The following is a 23,503-nucleotide window of genomic DNA, read 5'->3' on the forward strand; positions in this document are numbered from 1 at the left end:
CCATGCTCTTCACCTTCTTTTGTACTTCTCCCACACTTTCTCCTTCATGATCCGCAGCAGTAGCATTTTTTTCATCAACTTTTTCTTCACCTTATTCATCTTCTTCTTCATCTTCTTCCCATTAATTGTTTTTTTCCATTCTTCATATTCTTCTTATTCAGCTATTATTAATTTTCATATGCTATTTCTTCATCTTCTTCCTATTCTTCTTTTTCTTCATTTTCTTATGGTGACAGGCATTCCTGTAGTACTTATCTATAAAAGTTATAAGATTACACCTTACGTTCTGCCTTTCACAAAAGATTTACAACAGGATTTGTCCGCGTTCAGTTTGGCCTGCAGCAGCAGGCATTTTCCAGGGGCACCACGAGGAGGAACGGACTCACCCCCATTTACTGCTTAGTCTTCTTCTGCTTATAATTTTGATTTCTTCTATGATGAATTTTAGTCTTATGCTTAATGTTCTTCTGCTTTCTGTTCTTCTACTTTTCCTTCTTCTGCTTCTTGTTCTTCTGTCTTTTGTTCTGTATCTTGGTGGTTGTCTTCATGTTCTTTGTCCTCTTGGTCTTATTATTTAGGGTCATATTTCTGGTCTTCTTTGGTGTGGTCTTCAGGGTCGTCGTCATCAGGGTCGTCGTCATGGAGATCAATAAGGATTACCAAAGACAATTTCAAAAAGCTTGATCTTGGAAATGTAGCAGAAGGTACAAGAAGGCTGAGAAACTGGCGAGAACCAGCTGACAGTACTGGAACCCCTAGTGGCAGCAGAAGGAACAATAGCCAATGGCACTACTGAGGAACAGCTGACGGTGCTGGACCCCGGTTACTATGCAGGAGGTACCTGTGCAAGAAACCACTACCAAGGACCAGCTGACGTTGCTGGACCTCGGATACCGAGATGGAGGCACCTAGGCCAAAGGCTCTGGCGAGAACCAGCTGACAGTGCTGGAACCCGGGTGGGTAGCAGAAGGTACCCATCCAAAGCAAAGTAGCCAGGCCGCAAGCCGGCCGCAGTTACCGAAACCCACAGTCCTACAGGGGGTCCATGTACCATTGGCACTACGGATCCAGCCTTCAGTGCCAGTTCCCGCAGCCCATATAGGAGTCACCTAAACTGCAGGCACCGTAGAGTCGGCTAACCCGGCGGCAAGACAACAGGACAACGGATTGGTGGCATAGTGACCTTGACACTACCCGGAAACAGCTGGCGTGCTGGAACCAGGCTGGGCAACAGGGAGTACCCGTGCCAAAGACACTGCCGAGAACCAGCTGACGGTGCTGGAACCCAGATGGGTAGCAAAAGCTACAAGAGCCAATGGCACTACCGAGGAACAGCAGACGTTGCTGGACTACGGCTACTAGGCAGGAGGTACCTGTACTAGAAAGCACTACCAAGGACCAGCTGACGGTGCTGGACCTTCAGATACCGAGATGGAGACACCTAGGCCAAAGGCTCTGGCAAGAACCAGCTGACAGTGCTGGAACCCGGGTGGGTAGCAGAAGGTACCCATCCAAAGCAAAATAGCCAGGCCGCAAGCTGGCCGCAGTTACCGAAACCCACAGTCCTACAGGGGGTCCATGTCCCATTGGCACTACGGATCCAGCCTTCAGTGCTAGTTCCCGCAGCCCACATAGGAGTCACCTAAACTGCAGGCACCGTAGAGTCGGCTAACCCGGTCGCAAGACGACAGGACAACGGATTGGTGGCATAGTGACCTTGACACTACCTGGAAACAGCTGGCGTGCTGGAACCAGGCTGGGCAACAGGGAGTACCCGTGCCAAAGACACTGCCGAGCACCAACTGGCGTTGTTGGAGCCCAGGGACAATCATGGTGCAGGCCGAGGCCTACTAGGAGCCAGGTGTAAATCGGAGGTATTTTGACTTTGGAGGGAGCAGGACACTTTGCCCTCCACACAGCAGGGGATCAGCAGACGTTACCGAACCCCACTTTCACATTAACAAGTGTGTTTTTCTGTGTGGACAGCACTTCCGATCACCAACTGGCGTTGTTGGAGCCCAGGGACAATTATGGTGTAGGCCGAGGCCTACTTGGTGGCAGTTTTAGATTGTTTGTAGGCTACAACAGACTGTCAACGTGCTCCAATTAGGCATCTGTCTCCACTCTGTTTCCAGGATTTCACGTGACCACCAACACCGCCAGTTTATGCGTACAGCAGCCGTCTGCCCAATCCACACTTGTTCCTGTGTTACTGGGGTTCTGTAATGTCAGCAGATCCCCTGATGTGTGTCTGCCACTGTCTCCTGCTCTGTCCACATTCCCACCACTTGCAGTGGGAAGGTGGACAGCGCAGGAGACAGTGCCGGACACACATTGGTGGATCAGCTCACGTAACAGAACACCAGGAACACAGGAACAAGTGTGGAATGCGTGGACGGCAACTGTGAGCAGGAACTGGCGGTGTTGGAGGTCAGGGGAAATACTAGAGACAGAGTGGAGACAGAGGCCAAATCAGAGAATGTTTAAATCTGAAGTAGTTACAATTTGGAGGCAGCAGCAGTTTGCCCTCCACACAGCAGGGGATCAGCTGATGTTACCGAACCCCACTTTCACATGAACGAGTGTTTTTTTCTGTGTGGACAGCACTTCCGAGCAACAGCTGACAATGTTGGAGCCCAGGGATAGTCATTTTGTAGGCTGAGGCTACTTGGAGGCAGTTTAAGATAAGACGTTGTTTGAATTTGGAGGCAGCAGGAGAGTTTGCCGTACACACAGCAGGGGATCAGCTGACGTTACCGAACCCCACTTACACATGAGCGAGTGTTTTGTCTGTGCGTACAGCACTTTTGAGCACCAACTGGTGGTGTCGGAGCCCAGGGAAAATCAGATAGTAGGCCGAGGCCTACTTGGAGCCAAGTGTAAATCTGAGGTTGTTTGACTGTGGAGGGAGCAGGACACTTTGCCGTACACACAGCAGGGGATCAGCTGACGTTACCGAACCCCACTTACACATGTGCGAGTGTTTTGTCTGTGTGGACAGCACTTCTGAGCACCAACTGGCGGTGTCGGAGCCCAGGGAAAATCAGGTAGTAGGCTGAGGCCTACTTGGTGGCAGTTTTAGATTGTTTCTAGACTACTACTAACTGTCAACGTACTCCAATTAGGCCTCTGTCTTCACTCTGTTTCGAGTATTTCCTCTGGTTTCCAACCACGCCAGTTGCTGCTCTGAAATGCCGTCTGCACAACCCACACTTGTTCCTGTGTTACTGGGGTTCTGTAACAGCAGCTTCTCCCTAGAGGTGAGTCAGGCAATGTCTCCTGCTCTGTCCACTTTTCCACTACAAGTAGTGGGAATGTAGACAAAGCAGGAGACATTGCCGGACTCACCTCTGGAGATGAGCAGATGTTACAGGACCCAGGTAACACAGGAACAAGTGTGGATTGTGCAGACGGCACTTGAGAGCAGAAACAGGCGGTGTTGTAGGCCGGAGGAAATACTCAAAACAGAGTGGAGACAGAGGGCAAATCAGAGAACATATTAAATCAGAGGTAGTCAGAAGTTGTAGGCAGCAGGAGAGTTTGCCGTACACACAGCAGGGGATCAGCTGACGTTACCGAACCCCACTTACACATGAGCGAGTGTTTTGTCTGTGTGGACAGCACTTCTGAGCAACAACGGGCGTTGCTGTAGCCCAGGAAATAAAGTTCAGGTCATAGAAACATGAACACAACAGGAGACCTGGATCCTGTTGCCAGCCAATTATTTATTCTGGAAGAGGACTGGCAAATTCAGGTGAGATCCAGGCCTTGTTCATTTTCACAAAAGTAAGCCGGTCAACATTATCGGCGGATAGTCGCGTGCGACGGTCTGTTACCACACCACCTGCAGCACTAAAGACACGTTCCGATAATACTCTGGCAGCAGGGCAAGCCAGCACCTCCAATGCATACTGGCTAAGCTCTGGCCATGTATCCAGCTTAGAGACCCAATACTTGAATGGGGAAGAGCTGTCTGGGAGTACACTAACAGGGCAAGACAAGCAGTCTGTCACCATCTGACGGAAACGTTGCCTCCTGCTGACTGGAGCCGTCTGTGATGGTGTAGCCGTTTGTGGCGGTCCCACAAAACTTTTCCACATTTGGGCCATACTGGCCTTGCCTTGTCCTGCGGCACTGCCTCTGCTACCTCTTTGTGCAGAGCTTCCTCCACTGCCTCTACCCACATGGCTGCTTTGAAAAGCACTACCAGGGACGGCTTGCCTGCTGAAATAAAAGCGGCTGGGCACATTGTATTGTGGAACTGCCAATGACATCAAGTTCCGGAAGGTGTCAGTCTCCACCAGCCTGAATGACAGCATCTCAAGGGCCAGTAGTTTGGCAATGCCGGCATTCAGAGCCAGTGCTCGGGGATGGTTTGCCGAGTATGACCGCTTTTTCTCCCATGCCTGTGCTACCGATTGCTGGTGAGTGGCCTGGGAGTGTGCTGATTACTGAGAACGTGGCTCAGTGGGTGGAATTTCACTGGGTCTCTGGACAACAGTGGCAGAGGTTCTTCCTTGGCGTTCCAGTGAGGAAGCCGAACCAGCTGTGTGTGAGCTGGAGGAAGAGGCCCCAACACGAGCTGAAGAGGTGGTAAGTGCTGCTGAAGGTTGGCCTACATCTTCAGTGTGTCTGTGTAACTCCACCTCGTGCTTGGTACGTACATGTTTCCACATATTTGTGGTATTGAGGTTGCTCACATTTTTCCCTCGTTTAACTTTCTGATGACACAGCTTGCATTTGACAAAGCGAATGTCATCTGCAACTGTGTCAAAAAAAGACCACGCACTGCAAGTCCTGGGAGCGCCCGTTTTCTGTTTTGGAAGAGGATTGCTCCTCACGGGTGCCAAAGTGGAGGCTACAGGCAACCAAGTCTGCCCCTGCCCTCTCCCTCCTCTTTTGGCCGTTCAGGGAATCTCTTCCTCAGAGCTGCTCCCACCACCTTCCTGTGGCTGACGCCATGATGGGTCAAGGACCTCATCATCTCCACTCCCCTCTTCAAGCACCGGCTGGTCCTGGGTTGTCTCGCCAGCACCGTACGCACCAGAAATTGGCAACTGAGTCTCATCATCATCAGATGAGCACTGAGGTGTGCTGACAATAGGCACTGGCCCACCCGCCTCTTCAGATTCAGAGGGACAAAGCAGTTGCGCATCACTGCATACTTCCTCTTCTTCACGCTCTAGAATGCTGCTTGGCTGGCCACCTCTTTCCAAGCCAACAGATTCTGAGAACAGAAGTAAAGATTGAGATGGCTCCTGTCCAGGGCTCTCAGACTGCCTGGGCAATTTGGCAGGTGGTGAAGAGACAGATGGTTGCTCTTCAGTGCTCTGGCCCTGAGAGGATGCGGAAGTCATTGAAGTGGATGCGTTAGCTGCCATCCATCCGACAACGGCTTCAATTTGTTGATGATGGCTAAGACGTAGCTATACCCTGTCCTGCTGGGCTCGATCTTCAGATGATCAATGGCTTCCATTTGTTATGGACATCGACTCACAATGAGATGCAGTGGTAGTTTATCATCAGCTTTCACGGTTTTCCTACTCACAGACGTGTGACATTCCTGCCCACATTTTTACATGTGTCCTCTCATGCCAATCCAATAGAATCGCCTAAGGCCTGTGGCTTCTGTCTTTTGCACTCCAAAGTTACCTGACAGATCATGATAGGCAGTGAGGACAATGTCTACATCGCTCCCTGTGATCACAATTTGATGGAGATGAGTAACGGTGATGGGATCCACGGTACTGCGATACAGCAAACCTTTCTTCACAAAGAACTGTTTTCGTTGTCTCCACACACAAAGTAATTGAGGGTCAGCATCGCCTCTGAGATTTCTCCCGGGAGTTTTTCCCGTGATTAGTAATTCCAAAACTTCTGCAATCACTCGACTTTCCGTCTGTACTTGTATCCATCTCGTTTCCTCTTGCGGAGAGTCTGGACTGACTTACTGAGACTGAAATATATATGAAGATTGAAAAATACCCCAACAGTGTATACTGGTGTATGCTTCGAATACATTACCCTTTTTCTACTTTTTAGATTCTTGTCTAATCCATACTGAGGCTGTGAGTGTCTTTGTCGGACACGAGATTTTTAATGTTTAAACTATGCTATATATACCTGGTATCCAGTGATATTGTACCCTTTCTCAACTTTCTACAATCTTATCGAATCCATACTGGGCATGAGACCGTCTGAGTCTGCCTCCTGATATATAGACAGATTTTTAATGTTTAAACTATGTTATATATACCTGGTATCCGGTGATACTGTACCCTTTGTCAACTTTCTACAATCTTGTCGAATCCATACTGGGCCTGAGACCGTCTGAGTCTGCCTCCTGATATATAGACAGATTTTTAATGTTTAAACTATGTTATATATACCTGGTATCCGGTGATACTGTACCCTTTGTCAACTTTCTTCAATCTTGTCGAATCCATACTGGGCCTGAGACTGTCTGAGTCTGCCTCCTGATTAGAGATGAGCGGTGTTCGAGTCATTGGGGTTCGATGTTGTTCGTCGATCGTTCGACGAACATTCGACAAACTTGCCTCCTGTTCGAAGAACCGAATTCGAACACTAGCGGGGTGGCTCAACACTACTCCTGATATATAGACATACATTTTTAATGTTTAAACTATGCTATATATACCTGGTATCTGGTGATACTGTACCCTTTCTGCCAGGTAGTCCTCCTCCACCCACCACTCTAAGTGTATCATTGACACCTGGAACATTGGCCCACATGTGTGATTATTTCTTGCGGATCTTTTTATATTGTGGTGTGATCCATCCTGAGCATGTGAGAGTCTGTGGGTTACTCCTGCAATTTATATGTAGGTTTAAGAATTACCCCAACACTGTATACAGCTCTACGCTTGTGATACATTACCCATTTACTGCTTGTTATATTCTGTCTAATCCAAACTGACCAAGTGAGAGTCTGTTTCTGACTGTGGAAATAAATACTGAGATTGACAATGACCCCTACACTGTATACAGCTGTACGCTTCAGATCCATTACCATTTTACGGCTTTTTATATTGTGTTGTAATCCATACTGAGCCTGAGAGCGTCTGTGTCTACCTCCTGAAATATATACGGAGATTTAGAATGTTTAAACTATTCTATATACACCTGCTATCTGATGATACTGTACCCTTTTTCTACTTTTTATATTCTTGTCTAATCCATACTGAGCCTGTGAGTGTCTCTGTGTGACTCATGAAATATATAGGGAGATTGACAATTATCCTTTGACTGTATAGAGCTGTATGCTTCTGATACAGTACCATATATCTGATGTTATTTTGGGTACATTTTCTCCAAAATTTGGAAGTATGGTGGAAGAGGCCACGGACGTGGGCGTGGGGGTGGCCAGCAGGTACTGATGGTGGTGGTGCATCTGCTGGTAGTGGCAAAAGCACAATAGCAGCTAAGGCAGGAGGTGTTGAGCCTGCGTCATGGTCTGGCTCCGGAATGCCTGGAAGGCTACCTTTTCTGGAAGTAGGTTAACCACTTTTAAAGCCGGAGCATCAGGAACTGGTTTTGGCTTACATTGCCGAAACAGACTCCAGCTAATATGCCCTCCTCTTCTGAAGTTTCAAAAATGCCAGCACTGAGTCGTCAAGTGCTGGCTCCTGGTCAGGAAGAACCCCTTTCCATGTGTCCTTCACCCCCAACAAAAGTGAATGATGCAGCAGGCCACACTTCACATTAGTCCATGTAGCTCTTTCTCACATACCATGCCTGGGTTATCAAGTCAAATCGTGAATTCCCCAGTCCAAGATGAATCTGACATGGAGTGTGGGTGGCCAGCCAGGGCAGTGGGGTTAATCGGTATCGGGCCAGTGTCTCAGAGGGATGTGTCACGGTGGTGGTGACGCGGTCCGTGGCCCTGGGCGTCCATGCAAAGGGGTGAATAATGTTTATAGGTGAATGATACGTGACGGCACCTGTGGTTTCTGATCAGATTGACCAGCGCTGCAGTGTCGCTTCTCTGGGACTGATGTTGTAGTGCAGCTTAGGCCTATTTCACACTTCCGTTTTTGACCATCAGTCAAAATCCGTCGGTTTTTGAAAAAAACGGATCCGCCATTTTTTTGGCGGATCGGTTTTCTTCCCCATTGAGTTGCATTACCGGCGGATCCTGATGGATGGCCATCCGTTGCATCTGTTTTTTTGCGGAACCGCCAAATGTTTTTGCGTCCTCCGACATGCCTGGATGGACCCTGCAACATTTTTTTTGCTGCAGGATCCGCATTTTACAGTGCGCATGCCCGGAGAAAGGAACTCAACTGGAAATTTAACCCTGAAATCCTTTCTGGCAGACGAAAAAAATTCTCTCTCTCTCTCTCTCTCTCTCTCTCTCTCTCTCTCTCTCCTTCCCGGGCAGCGGCTCCTTTAAAATTCTACGTAAAAAAAAAATGGTCCGGTGGCATCCGTTCACATCAGTTAGCAACGGATCTGCTAACATGCGATTTTGGCGGATTTTAACTTACCCAAAAAAACGGAAGTGTGAAACAGGCCTAAGCTGTAGAAGCCCTGCACAGGTAGGGCCATAGTCGCAGGGCAGATGAAAGAGTTGGTAGATGATCTGCAGTGAAGGATGTAGCAGAGCCGTGCGCCAGGCACAGGAGAAAGATGACAGACACAGTCGTGCAGTTCCTTTACCTGTACTTGGTAAGTGCTGTCCAGGACCCAGAGTACAGATGGAGAAGGAGTTGGTCAGTCTGGAAGCAAATTAGGAATTCTCTCTCTGCAGATAGGTAGTGTGGCCTCTGTTCTAGCGCTTATCTGAGGTACTTGCAGTACTGAGGTCACTGAAGTTCCCCCTGTTGACTCTCTTTTGAAACTTTCTCTTATGGCAGGCAGCCGTAGCCTTTTCCTTCTGGCTCACACAAGTCACTGTTGGGGCCTCCGAGCCTTAGTTGGGAACAGAGCATTTACAGCTGCTACTTCCTCCAGTTTCTGCTGCAGGAACGTCAGTGTCCCTACAAACTCGGAGACCGGAATCCGGACCATGCGCTCCAGCTAGGAGTGAGCCTTAACTCTGCTCATCCTCCAGCTCCCCTTCTCACGTCCACACACTTCCCCTTTCCTTCACAGACTGCCCTAACTTCCCTCCTCCTGACCACAGAGAGCAGCTCCTCAGCAGTCAGGTTCAGAGCTCTCCCTGCTGGCCTGGAGTGGGAACTGTGTTGTGTGTTGGTTTAACTGCTAGAGAGAGCCTTCGTTGCTCCCAAGCATGACATCACACTCCCTAGGAGGAAAGTAATGCCACTGTGGCGCCCGTACTCCTGGGGGCGCCACAAGTGCACTGATGCCCAGCCACTGCTAGATGATTCTGCTGGTACATTGACCCAGACCACTACATTCCCCTCGTAGTCTACACAGCCAGAATCTGACCCTGATGAAACTCAGGTTCTCCTTCCCGCATACTATACCACCTTACACGGTGACAAAGAGGAAGGTGCAGATGAAAGTGCAGGTTCCTTGAGCAGGTGGGGGGGCATACTCATGAGCGACGGCACTGGCACAGGGCCCCTCATAGTATGCAAAAGTGTCTCTGCTGGTGGGAGGGCCCTCCACCCGCTGTCAGACACACCGGCGTACTATGAGGGGCCCTGTGCAAGTGCCGTCGCCAACGAGTGGGCCCTCCCTGCTTGCTCAGGATCACAGCACTTGCAAAGTTGAAATACTTACCTCTCCCTGCTCCACCACCGTGATGTCTTCCGCGTTTCCTGACAGTGACATTCTGGTCAGAGAGTGCGATGACATCACATCTGTACCTAAACAGTCCAAGTGCAGAGAGATGGAAGATGGGGACGACGAGGAGTCCAGACTAGTACATGGATTCCCTAGCGAGAAGACTTATTTAATTGTTTTCAATGTTGGGACAGCAATTTTTGGGGAGCACTATACTCTGGAGAATGATATATGGGGCCGACCATAAAATGGAGCATTCCAAAGGTGGACATCAGACACTGGAGCAGCATTTACAGGGCCCATTATACAATGGAGCATTAGAAATGGGGCCCATTATATATGGAGCATTATTTGGGCCCATAAGACAGTCCATCCATGGGGAACAACATATACTGTAGCATTATGTGGAGATCATCATATACTGTATCGAACATTATATGGGACCAATGATTCTGTATGGAGAAATATATGGGCCTCATTACTCTGTATAGGGCACTATGCGGTGGCCATAATACTGTATGGAGTAGTGTTGAGCATTCCGATACCGCAAGTATCGGGTATCGGCCGATACTTGCTGTATCGGAATTCCGATACCGACATCCGATATTTTTTCAATATCGGGCATCGGAATCGGAAGTTCAAAGTTGATTGACAGCCGAAATGATGTCATCATGATGCGCGGTGTGTGCGCATCATGATGCGCCGTCATTTCGGGCCTTCCGGGGGTCTCTGCCGGCCTGCCGGGGGCTGTGCCGGCCTGCCGGGGGGCTGCCCGGGGTCTGTACCGGCCTGCCGGGGGGCTGTGCCGGCCTGCCGGTGGTCTGTGCACCCTGTGGGGGTCTGTACCGGCCTGCTGGGGGGCAGTGCCGGCCTGCCGGGGGGCTGTGCTGATGTCCGGGGGTCTGTGCAGGCATCGTCCGATGGGACTACAAGTCCCATCGGGCGATGCCTGCTACAATGACAGTGATTGACACATTAGCCAATGATGGGACAGTAGTAGTCCCATCATCCGGCCTATGTGTTAAATGTTTAAAAAAAAAAAAAATATATATACTACATACATACTACATACATACTACATGCATGCTACATACATACCACATATATACTACATACATGCTACATACATACTACATGCTACATACATACTACATATATACTACATACATACTACATGCTACATACATACTACATATATACTACATGCATGCTACATACATACTACATGCTACATACATACTACATATATACTACATGCATGCTACATACATACTACATGCTACATACATACTACATATATACTACATGCATGCTACACACATACTACATGCTACATACATACTACATATATACTACATGCATGCTACATACATACTACATACATACTACATATATACTACATGCATGCTACATGCTACATACATACTACATATATACTACATGCATGCTACATACATACTACATGCTACATACATACTACATATATACTACATGCTACATATATACTACATGCATGCTACATACATACTACATACATACTTAAAAAAAAAATCCCTAGTCTCACTTTATGGTAAAAGCTTACCATAAAGTTAGACTAGGGATTTTTTTTTTTTAAGTGGCGGAGGAATACAGTGCGGAAGGATACCTACCTTCCTTCATTGGATTCCTGCAGCCCGTAGAGAGCGGCAGCATCAGCTGATGCTGCAGTTCTCTACCCAAGATCGTCGTGGGACACACTCGTGGACTGCTTCGGATCATGGGTGAGTATTTTTGTGGTTTGTTATGTTAATATTTATTCCGTAGACGACAATGGCTTCTGGGAACAATGTGACAAGTATTGGTAAGTATGTTACTCTATGTTATATGTACTGTATGTCTATGTATGTATTGTATGAATGTATTGTATGTAGCATGCATGTAGTATGTATGTAGCATGTATGTAGTATGTATGTAGTATATATGTGGTATGTATGTAGCATGTAGTATGTATGTAGCATGTATGTAGTATGTATGTAGTATGTATGTAGCATGTAGCATGTATGTAGCATGCATGTAGTATATATGTGGTATGTAGCATGCATGTAGTATGTATGTAGTATGTATGTAGTATGTATGTAGTATGTATGTAGCATGCATGTAGTATATATGTAGTATGTATGTAGCATGTAGTATGTATGTAGCATGCATGTAGTATGTATGTAGTATATATGTGGTATGTATGTAGCATGTAGTATGTATGTAGCATGCATGTAGTATGTATGTAGTATGTATGTAGCATGTAGTATGTATGTAGCATGCATGTAGTATGTATGTAGTATATATGTGGTATGTATGTAGCATGTAGTATGTATGTAGCATGCATGTAGTATGTATGTAGTATATATGTGGTATGTATGTAGCATGTAGTATGTATGTAGCATGCATGTATTATGTATGTAGTATATATGTGGTATGTATGTAGCATGTAGTATGTATGTAGCATGCATGTAGTATGTATGTAGCATGTATGTAGTATGTATGTAGTATATATGTGGTATGTATGTAGCATGTAGTATGTATGTAGCATGCATGTAGTATGTATGTAGTATGTATGTAGCATGTAGTATGTATGTAGCATGCATGTAGTATGTATGTAGCATGCATGCAGTATGTATGTAGCATGCATGTAGTATATATGTAGTATGTATGTAGTATGTATGTAGCATGTAGTATGTATGATGCATATATGTAGTATGTATGTATGATGCATATATGTAGTATGTATGTAGCATGTAGTATGTATGTAGTATGTATGTAGCATGTATGTAGCATGCATGTAGTATATATGTAGTATGTATGTAGTATGTATGTAGTATGTATGTAGCATGCATGTAGTATATATGTACTATGTATGTAGCATGTAGTATGTATGTAGCATGCATGTAGTATGTATGTAGTATTTTTTTTTTTTTTTTTTTACATTCAACACATAGGCCGGATGATGGGACTACTACTGTCCCATCATTGGCTAATGTGTCAATCACTGTCATGGTAGCAGGCATCACCCAATGGGACTAGTAGTCCCATCGGACGATGCCTGCACAGACCCCCGGACATCAGCACAGCCCCCCGGCATGCCGGCACAGCCCCCCGGCAGGCAGGCACAGCCCCCCGGCAGGCCGGTACAGACCCCCACAGGGTGCACAGACCCCGGGCAGTCCGCACAGCCCACCGACAGGCCGGCACAGACCCCCGGCAGGCCGGCAGAGACCCCCGGAAGGCCCGTACAGACCCCCGAGAGGCTGTACAAGGACAGGAAAGGGTTCTTCCAATTCCGATACCGGAAGTCTCATAGACTTGAATGGGACTTCCGGTATCGGCATCGGCGATACCGATTCTTTTTTTAAAGATCGGCCGATCCATTCCGATCCAATATTTTGAAGTATCGGACGGTATCGCTCAACTCTAGTATGGAGGAATATACTGTCCGTTTTTGGAGCTATTGGAGAATTTAAAATGGATATCAGTCATGTGATGTAAGAAGTGAAGTATTTTTCATTGTACTATACCGCTATTTCTCTGCCGTATCAGAGGATCATGAGTTGTGGTATGTGTTAAAGGAGCCCAGTGACACTCTTTGGCCCTGGGCCCACGAAAATCTGGAGCCAGCCCTACCCCCCCACTACTTTAGCCAAATAACTCCCAGTTTTCAATGCCTAACTTTTATTTTAAAGTAAATTAAGGTTGACAAGCTTAAGGAATAAGAATTGATGTTTTTGGCATTCAAATGGGCACTGTAGGTGTTTCCTGTCCTCCACTCACTGCCGACCTTGGTTCCCCATTGACTTGCATTGGGTTTCGTGTTTCAGTCGGCCTTCGACTTTTCACGATAATCGGCCGATTTCGTTCGACCCGACTTTTGCGAAAGTCGGGTTTCATGAAACCCGACTCGACCCAAAAAAAGGCAAAGTCGCTCATCTCTAGTCATGTGATGTAACGAGTGAACAGATTGACAGTATCATGTATATATAACAACTAAAGAAAGTAACCAGGGTGTGTGCAAATAAAACTCAGAGGGGTCTCACAAAGCGAGAACTAAGCCAGTGCAAACAAATGAACAAGTCACGTACCCAATCTTCTCAAGCTTGTGCTTTTTTATCTTTATTGTAGGGTTACAATAAAGGGATAATAGATTTTTCAGATGACATGTGCAATGAATTGTTGCATCATACATTATTGTTATTCTCATTTTTGGTCTGTGTTACCAAGTTCATGACTTATCTAACACGGTGCTGGAAAGTTCTCTGTCACATGATTATGACTTTAAAAGAGGTCAGTTAAATGGGGAAAGGCTGCGTAAACTAGATCGTAAACTAGATATGAGATAAGCTTCAGGTGTGAGTTTTGTCATTTTCAGAGGGAACAGGCTGCAACATTTTATTCTTGCAATAGCAATCCCACATAATTCGGAAGAACTTGCCCCATAAAGGCGACTCCAGTGTATTCATTGTAATAGTACTCATTGGTGTCAGAGAGGGTTCACGGTGGATGACCCTTCTCTTCCAACCCTTCGAGTAGTCTTTACTTGAGCCGTGCATTTATTGTAAGTATGGCCACTTGTCACACCGGTGACTCGTGCAGGTGGTAAGTGCTGGCTTTGCTCCTCCCATGTCTGAAGCTTTGTGTAACATCTCCAATTCTGCTATATCTCCTACTGCTGAAGAGTCTCCAGCCGGCTACAAGGAGACACGACCTGATTTTGTAGGAACCTCTAGCCACTGGGTCTTGAAGTAGTTCACTTCCCTGACCTATCCATTGTGATCAATTGGTATATTAGGCAGATACTCCCTCCACACATTGCCTGATCTTAGTTTTAGGCCGGGATCACACATGTGAGAAACACAGCCGAGTTGCGCATGTTAATACCCAGCACTGCCGCCGGCACTCATGAGCGGAGCGTGCGACTGCGTATATATCGGCCGTGTTTCTTGCATGTGTGATCCCGGCCTCAGTTGCAGTTATGGTGGCCCTTTGGTTAGCACTGTAGCCTTGCAGTGCTTGGGGTCCTGGGTTCAAATCCCACCAAGGACAACATCTGCAAGGAGTTTGTATGTTCTCCCCGTGTTTGCTTGGGTTTCCCCTGGGTTCTCTGGTTTCCTCCCACATTCCAAAGATATATTGATAGGGAATTTAGATTGTGAGCCCCATTGGGGACAGTGCCAATAATGTCTATAAAGCGTTGTAGAATTAATGGCGCTATATAAATGAGTAAAATAAAACAAAATAAAAGTTAATAACTTGTGCTCTGGCAATGTGTTGTTTTGCTCCATTTATCTTGTCTGATCTATCCACTCCTGACCAGCTACATATTTTGAACTTGTGCTGCCTGCCCAAACATGGGACCTCCTGATTACACTTCTGTCTTCTCTCCCTGTAGTCCGCATTCCTGCCTTGACCGTGGCTCATCTGCTGGAGGTCCAGAGACTGCCCTGGAGTGGCACCGGGTGTCTATCTACAGTCCAAGCCTTTCCTCACCATCAATGGCCCTAGTAAAAACCAGGTATTCGCTAGGTCACGCCCTCCAGAGTAAGCCCAGTCATTGACGCAGTCCTCACCCATCATCACTGACAAATCTAATGATAAATTGCCTACAAGCTTTAGTGGAAATGCATCAGGTTGTGGTTTTATTACCCAAAATAACTGTAATTAAAAGGTGTTGTGTTGATGAGATACCAAATCCCTGGCCACCAAAGACTAATGACAAAGCCAGTTTAGGATATTACCGTCCCCTTTACTAACCTACTAGTTATTAACCTTAAACATTTAAACTTCCAATAGTTGGAAATGATGAGTCCAGTAGTGATATGGCTACCGAAGAAGCATGGAGGACCGGTGATCTGCTACTCAGAAGGAACACTAGCAGGGATAGGTCCCCCATGATTGGCTATTCCATACTTTTCAACTCCATTCTTTCTGCACTTACCGTTTCAGATAACGCTCTGTCTGGTTTGCTTTCCAAGGACATCCCTGTAGAGCGTTAATCACTGCATAAAATATAGATCTGTCCAATCTAGAGGAAAAAAACATTACTGTGAGATCTACTTATGGAAATACAGGGACAGAGACAACCTGTGTACTACAAACAAAATATATATACAGACAGCGAAATGCTCCGATTGCCAGAAATTGTCCTTGTGAGTCAGATGTTTTTGTGCTACGTTCTTCGGTTTGATGTTCCTCTTGGCTTCTTTTCAAGCGTTGGTTCTTCTTCCATCTTTGGTTGTACCCAACACACTTACCGAAGAGTTCATTGAGAATTGAAGCAAAGCTAAAAGTGCTAAAGTAAGTTGCAGATAAGTTGCACAATTGTATTTGTAATTTTTCAGTGAATTATTGTTGCACGATACCTGTCAATGTTTAGCCCCAGCCTTAGTCACGTCTCACCGAGCGGCAACTTCCCCGATTTGTCACATGATCCTTAACGTGCATTTTTCACAGGTGTAACAAATTAAATAATGGTGTTTACCGCTTTTCTGTGCTTTGTATTCACATCCTAATAGAACATGAAACTTTCCATTAGGACTCATACCCATATGTGAGAAAAAAAAAGTTCTGATATCAGGACCGAAAAAATGGACGAGTGGCATGCAATTTTTTAAATGGAAGATGTATATGCAATCCATATGCAATGCGTATTTTATCTCTGGAGCTAATATTCTACAATCTTTTATAGGACCATTTCCAATGTTCTATGCCACAAAATGGTAAGGTATCTGTAAACAATGGATGGCATATGCATGGTCCGTATGCCATGCGATTTTTTTTTTTGACTTGCATTGGCGAGATACGCAGCACCTCACAGCATGCTAAAAAAATTCTCGGTCGGATTTCAGCTGAGAAAAAAATCACTGATGAGATGTAACCCATTGAATAACATTGGTCAGAGTGCAATACGATTTTTTCTTGGACTGCACTCGTCCATTTTTTTCGAAAATGAGTATGAGCCCTTAGGATGTGATCAGGCATGTTGTGATGGTCTCCAGGATAGTGGCATTGGGTCTCTCTATGTCAGATGCACCGCACTTTCACCTTCTATTCTGGCACTTGCTGATAGTAAACCAGCTTATTGGCAAGAATTTTGGCTTTGGATCATCATCATTAATGATTCATAAATCATGGTGACAAATTAATCATTAAATAAACCTTATCGGAGGACTTTGTTTCTCACCTCCATGATGGCACCATCAGCACTGCCATCTGCTACTGGCAGACATGCAGATCAGGGTGGTGAACTCTTTATGGCCCACAACCAAGCCCACCTTGACTACTGTTGGGCAGACATAGAAGACATGTGGAAGCTCGCAGAGACTTGTAGTAAGATGATCACTGCAGTGAGGCAGTAAATTACTGTCCATATAATGACTTTTCTCTCCTGCTCAGTAATCTGCCTACTATCAGGTCTCTTCAAACTGGCAAATTACATCTCTGTCTGCCCACAGCAGGCAACTGATTGGCAACAGACTACATGATCACTGATAGGCAAATGTTTACCAATCATTAGTCGTTTTTGTAGCCTGTTCACACAGGTCATGGCTGAGAAAAAGGATCTTCTGCCCAGCACAGAAGATCATTTTACCAAGTGAACAAGTGTTCTTCTTGTTCATCGGGTGATCGTCAGCCTGTTTTTAATAAACGAATATTGTGAAAACTCATTCTTGATAATCTTTCAGAATAAATTCTCATTTTGTCCTTTGATCTCATCAGCACAACTGTGATGGTGTGATGTGCTATGTGGGTATCATTTTGTGTCTATTTATATTTTACGGATTTCCATAGTGTTTTCTTGTTGCCCTGTATCATTCTGTGTATTCCCCATATTATTTAGAGTCTCAATTACCTTCCAAAAGTCTGATACTTGAATTAGCTCACTTACTGTCTGCAGCCTGACTGTGTCTATGCCTCTTGATGAGCCCCCTGTAGTGCCCTAGTCCCCAAGGCACCTTTGTCAGGTCTGGGAGGCCTGAAAACCACCCCAACCTGTCTGACTACCCCTGGACATAAGGAGGGGGCTGGGGAGGACAGGGGCTGGACAAGTCAGACCCTGTGAGGTGATGATAGTGTGGAGACAGCACGTCAGAGAGAAGTGGAAGCATATGGACCCATTTTATCCTCTTTCTGCTGGACTATTGGACTCTTATCTCCTTGGACATTCATCTTGTTACTGAACTGCATTGGTGTTCTAGACTATTGTATCCTCAGTGTGGTGGATTGTTTATGGACCTTTTAGTTTTGCCTATAATAAAGGTCTTGGGATTGTTCACACTTGCCTCGCTCTGTTGATTGTGTGGTATCGGAGAAGGACCCCGTGACAACAACCATTGAGGGGCAAACACCAACAAAGAAGGAGAAGGTATGTTCTGAGGCATCTTATAATGAGCAGATCAGTCAGCAGGGTAGAGATGGTGCAGTGCGGGAGAGAAGTGGCAGCAACACAGTTCATGGGGTTAGTGCTGCTGTATTCTGCTTCCCTGTTAACCCCTTAGTGATGTGGATAATTTTTTTAAATCTGACCTGTGTCCCTTTATGTGGTAATAACTCGGGAATGCTTCAAGAGAGCCCAATGATTTTGAGATTGCTTTTTCGTGACATGTTGTACTTTACGTTAATGGAAAGCTTATGTTTATATGTTTTGAGTTTATTTATAAAAAAATCAGAAATTTTACAAAAATGTAAAAAAAACCTGCAATTTTCAAACTTTGAATGATTATCTTTTTAAGACTGGGGTCAGAAACTCACACGATTCTCTATCATTAATACGCGGCACTACCGCCAGCACTTGGAACTGGAGCATGCAGCCGCACACTCCAGTCCGAGTACTGATGAAAGAGACTTGCGTGAGTTTCTCGCATTGTACTCACAAGTCTGACCCCAGCCTAATTCAGACAGTCATGCCAAACAAAAACATTATTAAATAATGTTTCCCACATGTCTGCTTTACATCAGCACCATTTGTAAAAAAATTTTTTATTTTGGTAGCCTTTTATGAGGTTTAAAAATGTAGCAGTAATTTTTCATTTTTTGAAGGACATATTTCTGGTTTGAAGAGACTTTTGAGGTCTTAGATATTTGAAAACCTCCAACAGTGATACCATTTTAAAAACAGCACCCCTGACATATTGAAAACTGCTGTCAGGCAGTTTATTAACCCTTCAGGTGATGTTAAGGAATGAAGGCAAAGTGGCATGACAGAAATGAAAAATGTTTTTTTACCTCTTCAATGTCACTAAATTCTGAACATGCCAATGTAGCCGCCAGACTCTAAGGCCGCTATTTGGCTATTAATTGCAATGGCAAACATCAGGACCACAGAATCATAATCTCAGGGTGCTAATGGGGTTCAAGAGGAAGCCCCTACACTCTGTTAACCATTTTTATGATGTAGTCACTATTGACAGCAGTATCTAAGGGGTTAAACAGATATGAATGGTGCCAACACTGATCGTGGCTGATGCAGCAAGTTGTCAGCTATAGTGCACAGCCGACAGATGCCGGATTGTCACCTGTATGGGGATGCCATTCTCTTATATCTCAGGACAGTAAAAAGATGTATTGGTGGTCATTAAGGGGTTAAGGGGGTTTCAATATTACTCCCACATATGCTGCATAGTTGACAGCCTGATCTTACTCCTACATTCTGTGTCACTGGATAGTCTGGCAGCAGTGATACAGCAGAGACTAATAGTAACTGGCAGCAGTGATACAGCAGAGACTAATAGTAACTGGCAGCAGTGATACAGCAGAGAGTAATAGTAACAGACAGCAGTGATACAGCAGAGACTAATAGTAACAGGCAGCAGTGATACAGCAGAGACTAATAGTAACAGGCAGCAGTGATACGGCAGAGAGTAATAGTAACAGACAGCAGTGATACAGCAGAGACTAATAGTAACAGGCAGCAGTGATACAGCAGAGACTAATAGTAACAGGCAGCAGTGATACAGCAGAGAATAATAGTAACAGGCAGCAGTGATACAGCAGAGACTAATAGTAACAGACAGCAGTGATACAGCAGAGACTAATAGTAACAGACAGCAGTGATACAGCAGAGACTAATAGTAACTGGCAGCAGTGATACAGCAGAGAATAATAGTAACAGGCAGCAGTGATACAGCAGAGACTAATAGTAACAGACAGCAGTGATACAGCAGAGACTAATAGTAACAGACAGCAGTGATACAGCAGAGACTAATAGTAACAGGCAGCAGTGATACAGCAGAGAATAATAGTAACAGGCAGCAGTGATACAGCAGAGACTAATAGTAACAGACAGCAGTGATACAGCAGAGAGTAATAGTAACAGACAGCAGTGATACAGCAGAGACTAATAGTAACAGGCAGCAGTGATACAGCAGAGACTAATAGTAACTGGCAGCAGTGATACAGCAGAGAGTAATAGTAACAGACAGCAGTGATACAGCAGAGACTAATAGTAACAGGCAGCAGTGATACAGCAGAGACTAATAGTAACAGGCAGCAGTGATACAGCAGAGACTAATAGTAACAGACAGCAGTGATACAGCAGAGACTAATAGTAACAGACAGCAGTGATACAGCAGAGACTAATAGTAACAGGCAGCAGTGATACAGCAGAGAATAATAGTAACAGGCAGCAGTGATACAGCAGAGACTAATAGTAACAGACAGCAGTGATACAGCAGAGACTAATAGTAACAGACAGCAGTGATACAGCAGAGACTAATAGTAACAGGCAGCAGTGATACAGCAGAGACTAATAGTAACAGACAGCAGTGATACAGCAGAGAATAATAGTAACAGGCAGCAGTGATACAGCAGAGACTAATAGTAACAGACAGCAGTGATACAGCAGAGACTAATAGTATCAGGCAGCAGTGATACAGCAGAGAATAATAGTAACAGGCAGCAGTGATACAGCAGAGACTAATAGCAACAGGCAGCAGTGATACAGCAGAGACTAATAGTAACAGACAGCAGTGATACAGCAGAGACTAATAGTAACAGACAGCAGTGATACAGCAGAGACTAATAGTAACAGGCAGCAGTGATACAGCAGAGAATAATAGTAACAGGCAGCAGTGATACAGCAGAGAATAATAGTAACAGGCAGCAGTGATACAGCAGAGACTAATAGTAACAGACAGCAGTGATACAGCAGAGAATAATAGTAACAGGCAGCAGTGATACAGCAGAGACTAATAGTAACAGACAGCAGTGATACAGCAGAGACTAATAGTATCAGGCAGCAGTGATACAGCAGAGAATAATAGTAACAGGCAGCAGTGATACAGCAGAGACTAATAGTAACAGGCAGCAGTGATACAGCAGAGACTAATAGTAACTGGCAGCAGTGATACAGCAGAGACTAATAGTAACTGGCAGCAGTGATACAGCAGAGAGTAATAGTAACAGACAGCAGTGATACAGCAGAGACTAATAGTAACAGGCAGCAGTGATACAGCAGAGACTAATAGTAACAGGCAGCAGTGATACAGCAGAGAGTAATAGTAACAGACAGCAGTGATACAGCAGAGACTAATAGTAACAGGCAGCAGTGATACAGCAGAGACTAATAGTAACAGGCAGCAGTGATACAGCAGAGAATAATAGTAACAGGCAGCAGTGATACAGCAGAGACTAATAGTAACAGACAGCAGTGATACAGCAGAGACTAATAGTAACAGACAGCAGTGATACAGCAGAGACTAATAGTAACTGGCAGCAGTGATACAGCAGAGAATAATAGTAACAGGCAGCAGTGATACAGCAGAGACTAATAGTAACAGACAGCAGTGATACAGCAGAGACTAATAGTAACAGACAGCAGTGATACAGCAGAGACTAATAGTAACAGGCAGCAGTGATACAGCAGAGAATAATAGTAACAGGCAGCAGTGATACAGCAGAGACTAATAGTAACAGACAGCAGTGATACAGCAGAGAGTAATAGTAACAGACAGCAGTGATACAGCAGAGACTAATAGTAACAGGCAGCAGTGATACAGCAGAGACTAATAGTAACTGGCAGCAGTGATACAGCAGAGAGTAATAGTAACAGACAGCAGTGATACAGCAGAGACTAATAGTAACAGGCAGCAGTGATACAGCAGAGACTAATAGTAACAGGCAGCAGTGATACAGCAGAGACTAATAGTAACAGACAGCAGTGATACAGCAGAGACTAATAGTAACAGACAGCAGTGATACAGCAGAGACTAATAGTAACAGGCAGCAGTGATACAGCAGAGAATAATAGTAACAGGCAGCAGTGATACAGCAGAGACTAATAGTAACAGACAGCAGTGATACAGCAGAGACTAATAGTAACAGACAGCAGTGATACAGCAGAGACTAATAGTAACAGGCAGCAGTGATACAGCAGAGACTAATAGTAACAGACAGCAGTGATACAGCAGAGAATAATAGTAACAGGCAGCAGTGATACAGCAGAGACTAATAGTAACAGACAGCAGTGATACAGCAGAGACTAATAGTATCAGGCAGCAGTGATACAGCAGAGAATAATAGTAACAGGCAGCAGTGATACAGCAGAGACTAATAGCAACAGGCAGCAGTGATACAGCAGAGACTAATAGTAACAGACAGCAGTGATACAGCAGAGACTAATAGTAACAGACAGCAGTGATACAGCAGAGACTAATAGTAACAGGCAGCAGTGATACAGCAGAGAATAATAGTAACAGGCAGCAGTGATACAGCAGAGAATAATAGTAACAGGCAGCAGTGATACAGCAGAGACTAATAGTAACAGACAGCAGTGATACAGCAGAGAATAATAGTAACAGGCAGCAGTGATACAGCAGAGACTAATAGTAACAGACAGCAGTGATACAGCAGAGACTAATAGTATCAGGCAGCAGTGATACAGCAGAGAATAATAGTAACAGGCAGCAGTGATACAGCAGAGACTAATAGTAACAGGCAGCAGTGATACAGCAGAGACTAATAGTAACAGACAGCAGTGATACAGCAGAGACTAATGGTAACAGGCAGCAGTGATACAGCAGAGACTAATAGTAACAGGCAGCAGTGATACAGCAGAGAATAATAGTAACAGGCAGCAGTGATACAGCAGAGAATAATAGTAACAGGCAGCAGTGATACAGCAGAGACTAATAGTAACAGACAGCAGTGATACAGCAGAGACTAATAGTAACAGGCAGCAGTGATACAGCAGAGAATAATAGTAACAGGCATCAGTGATACAGCAGAGAATAATAGTAACAGGCAGCAGTGATACAGCAGAGACTAATAGTAACAGGCAGCAGTGATACAGCAGAGAATAATAGTAACAGGCATCAGTGATACAGCAGAGAATAATAGTAACAGGAAGCAGTGATACAGCAGAGACTAATAGTAACAGACAGCAGTGATACAGCAGAGACTAATAGTAACAGGCAGCAGTGATACAGCAGAAACTAATAGTAACAGGCAGCAGTGATACAGCAGAGACTAATAGTAACAGGCAGCAGTGATACAGCAGAGACTAATAGTAACAGGCAGCAGTGATACAGCAGAGACTAATAGTAACAGGCAGCAGTGATACAGCAGAGACGAATAGTAACATGCAGCAGTGATACAGCAGAGACTAATAGTAACAGGCAGCAGTGATACAGCAGAGACTAATAGTAACAGGCAGCAGTGATACAGCAGAGAATAATAGTAACAGGCAGCAGTGATACAGCAGAGACTAATAGTAACAGACAGCAGTGATACAGCAGAGACTAATAGTAACAGACAGCAGTGATACAGC

General features: G+C 45.1%; 1 protein-coding gene across 1 annotated transcript in view; it reads right to left on the minus strand.

The window, feature by feature from the left end:
• LOC141075783 (alpha-2,8-sialyltransferase 8F-like) overlaps positions 1 to 23,503 on the minus strand; it is a 433,541-nt gene that overhangs the window by 230,084 nt on the left and 179,954 nt on the right. The window contains exon 3 of the mRNA XM_073562929.1: positions 15,677 to 15,763. Within this exon, the coding sequence (XP_073419030.1) occupies positions 15,677 to 15,763 (87 nt within the window). The remainder of the gene's footprint in view (positions 1 to 15,676; positions 15,764 to 23,503) is intronic.

The sequence above is a fragment of the Dendrobates tinctorius genome, unplaced genomic scaffold, assembly GCF_039654945.1.
Source record: "Dendrobates tinctorius isolate UK_male_01 unplaced genomic scaffold, ASM3965494v1 ptg000371l, whole genome shotgun sequence".
Taxonomy (NCBI): Eukaryota; Metazoa; Chordata; class Amphibia; order Anura; family Dendrobatidae; genus Dendrobates; species Dendrobates tinctorius.